This window comes from Condylura cristata, unplaced genomic scaffold, assembly GCF_000260355.1.
Source record: "Condylura cristata isolate star-nosed mole 26May11 unplaced genomic scaffold, ConCri1.0 scaffold00018, whole genome shotgun sequence".
NCBI lineage: Eukaryota > Metazoa > Chordata > Mammalia > Eulipotyphla > Talpidae > Condylura > Condylura cristata.
In genome coordinates this window covers 18,852,566-18,862,317 of record NW_004567119.1, presented here as the reverse complement: position 1 = coordinate 18,862,317, position 9,752 = coordinate 18,852,566, and the positions used below count along the sequence as shown (strand labels likewise).

At 49.9% G+C, this 9,752-nt stretch overlaps 1 protein-coding gene across 2 annotated transcripts in view; it reads left to right on the top strand.

The window, feature by feature from the left end:
* Positions 1 to 9,752, top strand: part of DPYSL2 (dihydropyrimidinase-like 2) — a 97,463-nt gene that overhangs the window by 41,179 nt on the left and 46,532 nt on the right. For both annotated transcript variants that reach the window (XM_004685375.2, XM_004685376.2), the window contains exon 3: positions 156 to 340. In XM_004685375.2, coding sequence (XP_004685432.1) covers positions 156 to 340 — 185 coding nt within the window. The remainder of the gene's footprint in view (positions 1 to 155; positions 341 to 9,752) is intronic.

Here is a 9,752-nt window from a genome sequence, read left to right as displayed (position 1 = left end):
AATAGGGAGCACACCCCATCATGGGTAAGATCAGGACTCCCCCTAATATGAGGAGCACAGGGAAGAATTTTTGTGAGTTGGTGGAGATGTCTGTCCGATCCCATTGGATGCATGAGGCTTTGTGTATAACTGTATCGCCCATCCTGTTTGTTTAGGCAAATAGGAGAAAACCTGATCGTGCCGGGAGGGGTGAAGACTATCGAAGCCCATTCCCGGATGGTGATCCCTGGAGGGATTGATGTCCATACCCGCTTCCAGATGCCCGAGCAGGGGATGACCTCTGCTGATGACTTCTTTCAAGGCACCAAGGCAGCGCTGGCTGGGGGAACCACCATGATCAGTAAGAGTTTCAAAATAATAATCTTAGTGCTTGGGAATCATGATCACGTGAAGATGAGACTGTCGTTTGATTCTTCTAAATGATTCTGCTGAACTGAACAGCAGTTTGGCATCGTGTGTAGGAGTGGGGGTAGGTCAGCCATTTGTCTCATTTCTTTGTTCTCTGTCCAATTCTGAGCTCCCCAATTGAACCTGAGAATATAGTTCTGGAGAATTTGGGTAGGATTAAAGGAATGACTTCTTACCTTCTTTGCTTGAGAACGTCTAGCTTCCTTATCCTAAAAATATGATATGATGTGATTACTATGAATCCAGCATTTGGAGTTATTGTCAAAACTATCAGGTTTGAGCCTTTACTAGAAAATATTGAATTTTTATTTAAAAAAAAAATCCTGCATCTGGGTCTTCTCCGAAAGAGGCTAGGGTGCAGCGTATGAACCAGGAAGAACCTTTACTCCACTGATAAGAAAACCCAGTAGGGGAAACACTGCTGACCTAGATTTGACAGAAAATGCATCGGGCAGTCCTGCTTGCAGGAGGAGCCGCAGATACTGTAAACTGCCTTAGACATGAGCACTGTCAATGCCACAGCCGGGCTCCCTACATGCAACGCTGGAAGGATTTGTGCTTTTCCTTCAGTCAAATCTCAAGTATATTTCCTGGAGTCATAGATACCTGCTGAAGATTTTGCTTGCAAACTGTCAGTTTGCAGAGTGTCAGCTGATTGTCCTTTTGACAAGTCATTTTGCTTTTGAGGAGGTAGCATGCTGCCCACTGACCCTTCAGACTCTTATTTAAGAACAAAAAAGATATATCCAAAGGTGAAGTTAACATAAAGTCTGCCATTAAGGCTAGCAATGTAGTTCAAAAGAAGGTTAATGTATAAAGAACTAAGCTGTCTATGTTCTGGAAAAATCTACCTTCCTTATTATTTTTTGGAAAGAGTGTCTTTTACCTGAGACTTCAGACCAAGTCTCTCAGCTTCCTCCTTTCTATCCTGCCACCTGGAATATTAACCTTGCCTTCCCCTCCTCTCTGTATTTCCCTACTTTTCAAACACATGCTCACCGTTGTTTGTTCTCTCAGTCCTGCTCCGAGGATTGGGGACCGCTTTCCCTGGTTAAGCTTTCTTATTCTGGCTCAGTAAAAATCTCCAGCTTCAAACCTTGCTGCTCTTTTTCTTTCTCCTCCACACAAACACACATGTGGGGGTCTCTGCCTTGAGGAGAAGCCTGTCATTTAGTCAGGGGTGTCTGTCAGGACTCCAGTGGGCATTTCCATCCCTCCTTCGGGGTCAACTGTGGAGCAACTCTGGAGGCGGAAAGCACAGACTGCTTGGATGGCAGCCCAGAAGGTCAAGTGAAGGTTATAAAATGTTTCAGTTTGGAGTTCATGCACCTTCATCAGAGAGTGCCAGTAGTGCCCAGATGACACTCTGGAGGGTGTGGCCTGTGGCCTCTGGTGGGATGGCTGAGTTGGAGATCTGCAGTAGAATTTTCCCCATTTAGGAGCCTGGAGTACCGGTCTCCCTCAGACACTAACTTGCTGTGTGACCTTGGGCAAGTCACCTCTCTTCCTGGGCTGCTCATTTGCACAATGAAGGGTTTGTACTAGATAACCCTGGATGGTCTTTTCAGCTCCCACTTCTGCTGCCTCGCTGAGCTCAGAGATAGTTTGCCGCTAGTCAAAAGCAATTTGCTCAGCAGATACATAAAGGCCTGTTTTCTCTCAGACGTACTTGACAGATCCCATCAGTCTGTTTTCACGTCTCCTGCATTCCTGAATGTGTCTCTTCACTCCTCACATGTGACTCATTCTTTGGCCCCTTTCTTGCTTCCTGGTGCTCTTCTGCCCCCCACCTCGTACACCCCTTTGCCACGTAGGCAAGCCCTCCTTGCCCACACCCCCACATCTTCTCTGGCTTTCTTCTCCATACAGTGGTCTTCTTTCCTTTTACTGCAGGTGGATTCCTTCTGTGCAGGGATGAGGGGTGTCTCCACAAGTCCCGAACCTGGCCTGGGGTGCCTGGAATGGGCAGCAGGTGGCCTCATGGCAGGTGGTAACGAAGGAGGCGTGCAAAGGCAGGATGCAATGCATTGTATTGTGCAGTCTGTCTTCGGTCTGTTCCTCTGCTGAAGAGCAGAGATTCAGCAAGCAAAGCCCAAAGAATAAATGCAATGAGACATGACTGTGATGTGATGTAGTGGCCACACCCTAAATTCCACTTCTTTTATATTTTATATAAAAATATTAACTGCTCTTAGAAATGACCACTGCAGTTACTGAGCTCTGCAGATCCCCACTGGCTTGCCCTTCGCCCGGAGATAGGCGGTACTAAAGTTGTGAGACAATCTGAAAGTTATTTTGTCTCAGTGAGAGTAACAGGGCATGTTTTCCGGAGGGGGAGCGGACAGAGGCTTGTGGGGCTTCGTTGGTACCTACAAAAACCAGAAGGCAGGGCGATTAAAGCTTCTTTAATGACTATGAGAACAGAGGGCTCTTTTTTTTTTTAAGATTTATTTATTTGTTCATATAGAACTGGGGTACAGGTCAGAGGCTCAGGGGTGGCGAGAGGCTTTACCAGAGACAGAATGGGGAGCACAACAGGCAGATCGAAGAAGTACACTGCTGAGGGGAGCAGCGGGCGGGTCAGGAGAGGTCTGCCACGCCATGTGGTCACCTCCAGGGCAGGCGGGAATCGAACTCATGTGGAAGTGGCTTAAGCTTCTCAGTGCTGTGCTTTAACCCGCTGCGCCACCAGGGAGGGCCCCCAGAGGGCTCTTTTAAGTGATGCAATCAAAATGTGCAGACACGAGTCATTGAAGTCAGCTGGGACGAAAGCTTTCTGCCTTTCTCCAAGCCCTGTGACCTGCCCCTGCCCGTGAGTCTTCACCTGTCCCTGGCTGTGTATGTCGCAGGTCTCGGCACCTGTGGGGCTTCATTTCAGGCCCAAACAGCATGACTTGTGGTGGAAAATGAAGCCAAATATTTCTTGTTTAAAAATGGAAATGACACATCAGCAGCAGAAAATAATATTATTGCCATTGAACAGAGCCTCCTATTGAGAATGATACAATGAGATCTTTGTTGGGGGGCCCCAGCTCAGGGCAGAAGGAACGCCCTTTGCCCTTTCTGTCCCGTGGCGGGTGGGTAGAGGCTGCAGGTGGCATCCTGCCTGGCTGAGTGCTCATGGAGTATCATGGGTGCTGCTTGGGGGAGCACACTGCTGGCTTTAGGGGCGGTAAGACCCCAGAGGCTCCAGGTAGCTGTTGGTACTGTCACTGACATCTTATAGCTGGGATGATGGAAGCAGAAGGAAGGGCATCTCTGCCAGAGCTTGACCCTGTGCATCACTGGGGTGGGGGCCGCGAGGTTCCCACACCTGAAGCTGGCTTCCACCACCTGCCAGCTGTGTGGCCTTGACTTGAAGCCTCAGTCACCTCTTCTGCAGAATGGAAATGTTACAAAGTGGGCTCTGGGGGCCTAGGAACAGCTCCCAGCCAGTAGGAAGTACTCAGACGTGGTAGTTACTATTACTCCACCACACGCTAGGTGCCTGCAACCTCCTGTTTCTGCAGAGATCACTTTTTTCTCAAGGGAGTCACAGGTGTCTGCTGCCGGACCGCCTGTCCAGGATACTTGCTTGGAGCAGGGGCTCTCAAGTGTTGTCGGCAGACTGTCCCTCCTGTCACTTTAAAATAGTCTGCTTTTTAGGCCCACCCAGTGCATTGGAGTGGAAGCTGCGGATGGGACCTGTGGGTCTGGATTTGAATTTGGTGATTGGCAAACAAACTCATGAAGTCCTTTGAAAATGTGGATGGCAGGAGGGGGCAGTTGTGGTCCATACCAGTTCTGTGGACTCTAGGATTTCAAAGACTGTGAGCCACAGCTCAGAGAAGGAGACCAGCTATCATTTCTGCTAATCTGAGTTCAGGGTTTTCCTAGAGGGTGTGGAACCCTGGGCAAACCCAAGGGGACTCCCCATGCCCTTGCTACCATGCAGAGAAACCAGAGTCTGATCTGAGCACAGAGAAGGAGAGGACGGCACTGGTCAGGGCTGTCCCTGCTGCTTGCTGGGCTCATCATTTACCTTCTTGTTGTGGCTCCCTGATGTGCCCCAGATTCGCTTTCCAGCTGTCCCCAAACAGATGTGGCCGTTTTTCTGGCACTCCCGCTTCTCTGCCAGCGCCTGTCACAGAGAGGCCGGCTCCCTGCTCACGGTCACACTGCCGCGAGCCCAGCGTTTCAACCACCAAGGCGATCTTCCCTTTGCATCATCTCTTGCTCTCTTCCTTAACTACCACTGACTCAGATCCTTGCCTAGGATGCTGCAGGCTTCCAAGGAGTCACAGCGCCCCTGGATCTGCCTCAGCAGCCCACAGGCTCCTTCCCTAGCCCAGCTTCCATCACCATGACCTATGCATCCCTCAGCGCCTCCTTTGCTCTGGGAATACAACCCAGTGGCAACCCCCCCCCCCCCAACCCCTGGCCCAGTCCTGCTGCGCTGGCCCAAGTGCAGCGGTCACCTCAGCCTTCCCAGTTCTCTCCTCACCATTGGGCATCTTCATTTTCTTTGCGATCCAGCTTCCTCCAGCCCAAGTCCCCTGCTCGACTCTCCACTATAATCTTTTGCTTCTTTGCACCTCAGCAGGCATTGGTCTTTCTCCTACAGCCCTTCTGGCGTTCAGCGGTGTTGCAGCTAGATCAAGGCCCCTCTGTCTCTTTGCTTCAGTATTCCCTGCTCAGGAGAGGCTCAGCCCTCGGCACTCCCATCATGCCTGCGATTGCGTGAACGAACGAACGAATGGATGGGTGGATGGATATGACACTGGGACTTGAGTTCCGCCATGGCTGAGCAGTGCCATGCTGGCGTGGGGAGGAGGGTTAATGGTCTGATGTTAACTGTGTTCACTGTCTCTTTAGCAGGGCCCTGGTTTCCGCTGCTCAGACCCTCCTCCCTCCCCCCAAGTCTCTGCAGCTTTTCCTGTAGCAGCTGGGAGAGGGAGCTGGGTCATGAGCAAGGACGGGGCTGTGGAGCAGCTCTCGGGCCAGGGTGAGGGGCTGTTTGAGCAAGGGCCCTGGGCTCCGTGGCAGATGCTGCAGCACTTGTGAGCCCATGTGCGCTGGTAGCATTTCTTTCTGGACAGCCTCATGGGTGGGGCTGGAGGCTGAGATGAAGGCGAGGTGGCTTCCATGGGCCTGCCCACTTGGCTTTCCTGAGGAGAGCTGGCTCCAGAGGCCACTCTGGCCCATCTGCTGCCTGCCATTCTTTCATCTCTGTGGCATCTGGGTTCATTCCCTGCTGACACGTACGCGTGTGTGAACACACACACACGCTATAATATGAATGTGTCTGTAATTGATACTCGGATCATCCCCTCTGCAGCATGCATTTCACTTGGGTTAGAAAATGTTTACAAGAAAGCCCGACCACATCAGATCACATTTCAAAGTCCAGGGCCCAAGTTGTCGCCACAGAACCGGCCTGTGGCCTGGTGATTAGAAAGCTGCGTTATCCGGAGGGCTGTCTGTCAGTGTGGGTGCTGCTGACGGGACTCGTGGAGTCTCCCGGGTGCCACGTGGGTGAGGTTACATACTTCAAGCTGGCACCGTGGCATGGTGGCCTTGGATGTCAGCACTGGCTGAATCCATTCCATCTGGGGAGCTTTGGGCTGATCTCATACCTGGTGGTAGCAGAAAGGAGAAAGGGCGAAATAGATGAAGCATCCGGTGATCTAACAAGTGTTTCCCAAAGGACCAGACACTCGTTTTAGTCAGCTTGTTTTGTGAAGAAGCCAGCTGGCTTAGCCTGGTGGACTGAGGGTCTGCTAGGCCTTCCCAGAAGCAGTACATTCCTGCTGGGCCCCTAGGCCCTATTTTATACACAGAGTAGGGGTTTATAGACATCGTCCATCCAGGAGTTTTTTTTTTAACCTGGCCCTGGCCTCAGTTGTTAGCAGTTGAAGATGTCACCCCAGCCAGTGGAGGAAGAGGGCCGTCACCTCTTACGTAGGGGTCTGTCTCTCTCTGATCCAGCGCTGACCCTGCTTGAAGTTTAGAGCCTAGTCTGACTGCCCGTGGGTCTGGGGATGCAGACTCTGGGGACTTCCTACCAGTCCTGTTACCCAGACGAGAGTGGAGGTTGCCGGACTCCAGCAAGGCCTTCACCTTTGGGTGTGAGGGCTTGTAATGGCCCGTGATGCCTGGCTTCAGGGTTCCCTGTGACTCAGAGCACATGCTCACCTGTCTTGGGTGCCCTTGTTCAGCGCCCAGGCTGAGTGAGCTGGGCAGAGACTTCTGAGCACATGGATTGCGTGCTCCCACTTTTTATTTTTGCACTCTCCATTTTTTTTTTATTTTACAAAAGTTTATTTTTACATCATTTGGTACATTTTTTTTTTCCATCTCAATTGTAATCCCCGCGGGTTTCCCATCACCAAGTCACCTGTATGCCATCACCATAATCCCGTGCATTTCCCTCCCCCCCCCCCGTTTTTGATCCCATTCCCCACTCCACCCCCACAAAATGTCTCTGGTATATGGTTGTTCATTATTCTTGTTATTTTCTCACCTGGTCCATTATACTTCTGCTATGAGTGAAATCATCTGGTATTTTTCTTTCTCTTTCTGGCTTATCTCACTAAGCATGATCTTTTCCAGCTCCATCCAAGTTGCTGCAAAAGACATGTGTTTCTCTTTTTTGGTTGCTGAGTAATATTCCATTGCATATATGTACCACATCTTTTTAATCCAGTCATCTACTTTTGGGCATTTGGGCTGCTTCCATGTTTTTCCAATTGTAAATAAAGCAGCAATAAACATGGGGGTACAAGTATCTTTTTCAATCAGTGTTTTTGTGTCTTTTGGGTAAATACCTAGGAGTGGGATTGCTGGGTCGGAGGGAAGCTCCATGTTTAGCAGTTTGAGGAACCTCCAAACAGTTTTCCATAGTGGTTGTACTAGTTTGCATTCCCACCAGCAGTGCAGGAGTTTGCGCTCTCCATTTTTTTTTTTATTATTATTTTTTATTTTAGATTTATTTATTTGTGCATACAGAACTGGGGTACAGGCCAGAGGCTCAGGGGCGGTGAGAGGCTTCACCAGAGACAGAATGGGGAGCAGAACAGGCAGATCGACGAAGTACACAGCTGAGGGGAGCAGCGGGCGGGTCAGGAGAGGTCTGCCACGCCATGTGGTCACCTCCGGGGCAGGCGGGAATCGAACTCATGCGGAGGTGGCTTTAGATTCTCAGTGCTGTGCTTTAACCTGCTGCGCCACCAGGGAGGGCCTGCGCTCTCCATTTTTAATGGTGCCAGCAGATGTGGAAGCTGCCCAGTAAGCAGCTGAATGTGTCCGGACTGAAGTCTTGGCCCTGTTACACCTGCTCTGCTCTCCTCGGCCGCCCTGTTCTCTTGAACCCTTCCATGGGGATCCTCGGGCTGGGCTGGCCACATGCGTGGGCTGTGGGAGCTCCTGGACACTTGCCCAATTCTGGCATCTCCCCTCTGCCTCTGGGGAATCCTAGGGTTGGGAAAGCACAGTTTGGAAACCCCCCATTCCGTCACTGTTCTCTACTGCTTATCTCCCCTGGTGCGTGGCAACATAGCAGTGGCTTCCGTGTCGAGTGGCAGGGGAAGAAGAAGGAACATACATATTCAATCACTGAAGAAGACTCCTAACCATGGCGCTTTTAGTGGCTTTGATTAATATATTTCCTCTCTTCAAACAGGAACTAGAATAGAGCTCATATTTCATCATCCCTGCTGAAGTTTGATTGGTTTGTTTTACTTTTTTTTTTAAGATTTATTTATTTTTATGCATACAGAATTGGGGTACAGGCCAGAGGGGCAGGTGAGAGGCTTCATCAGAGGCAGAGTGGGGAGCAGAGCAGGCTGACTGACGAAGTACACTGCTGAGGGGAGCAGCGCGTGGGTCAGGAGAGGTCTCCTGCACCATGAGGTCACCTCTAGGACGGTGATCAAACTCATGCTGAAGTGGCCTTAGCTTCTTAGTGCTGTGCTTGAACCCGCTGCGCCACCAGGGAGGGCCTGGTTTGTTTTACTTTTAATAGGAGATTCCATAACAGGTGAACACTGTCCTCTTTTGAAAAATTAACGGTGCTCAGTGCCGTAAAGGGGACAACAGGTAACTAAGGGAGTGGTCCTTTAAGGAATTTGTATTCTCCCACTCACTGCCCATAAATCTGGCCCCAAATAACTTTGCTTTTTGCTTAAAGTCTGTACCCCTTTCCCTCTTTCAGAAGCCCTTCCTTTTTAGGGAAGGATTATTTATTTCTTTGGGTTTGAGGCCTCTGCCTCCACTTGCTGCTATTGTTGGGGTAAGCCCTTTAGCCAAATTACTGGCTTTTACTCCATCTAAACTGCCACAATAATGATAAAGGGGAGTTATGCTGAGTAGAAATCATAGTTCTTTTTGGTGAACCCATTTGGGAGACATTTTTCTTTGAATGTGATTAAATGTTCCCCTAATGACAGAGAAAGCAGCCGGGAGTTGGTGTCTTTGACCAAGGCCGACTCTCCAGTGAAGAGAATTTTGCAGTGAGCCAGGGTAGAACTTGCAGATTTCCACAGCACACTCGAATCCCCTGGGGAGTTTTCACCAAGTTCAGAGACCAGAAATTCTCACTGAATTCTTGTAGGTGGGTCTGGGCAGTGGTAGTTTTTTAAAATTCCAGGTAATGGTCAAGGCTGAATCTGTGACTTACAGGCCTCGCAGTTTGTCCTAACAGACTTCTTTGGAAATCTTCTGGAGTATCTGCTAAGGTTTTCTACAGCCTAGAAGCACCTTCTGCTCTTGGTTCCCTCTAGTACCCTGTCCTCTTTGTAAAGGAAGGGAAACGGCTGTCGGTGGCCTGAGGTGTGTGAGTTCTATAGCAAGGTGCCCTTCAGTAGCTTATGAAACAGGTGACTGATCTAGTAATGCCAAAAAGGGGTTCCTCTTACAGTTGCTTTCCTTGGTGGAATGTTTCATCGATAAATTCCCTAGTAGGGAATTTATTTCGCTAAGTGAGATGAGAAATGATGAATAGAAATAGGTGGTGGGATGGGGCCTTGCTGAGGCCAGAGGGGAGCAAGCGAGGTGACTACTGTTTCCAGTCCTGTGCGCCACCTGCTGTGTGGCGCCCCTGAGAAAAGCCTCCTGTCCTTAGGTTGAGTCAGTAGTGTTGTTTATGACTAATCTCTATCTACGGATAGGGCAGAACTAGAATCCTCCCTCTGGGCAGTGATGATGAAAACACCATAACAGGCTGGCAATAACAGAATCATAGACTCTTTTTTTTGGGGTAAGATTTATTTATTTATGCATACAAGAGCTGGGGTGCAGGCCAGAGATGTGGGGCAGGAGGCACTGTGAGAAGATTCACCAGAGACAGAGTAGGGAGTAAAACAGCA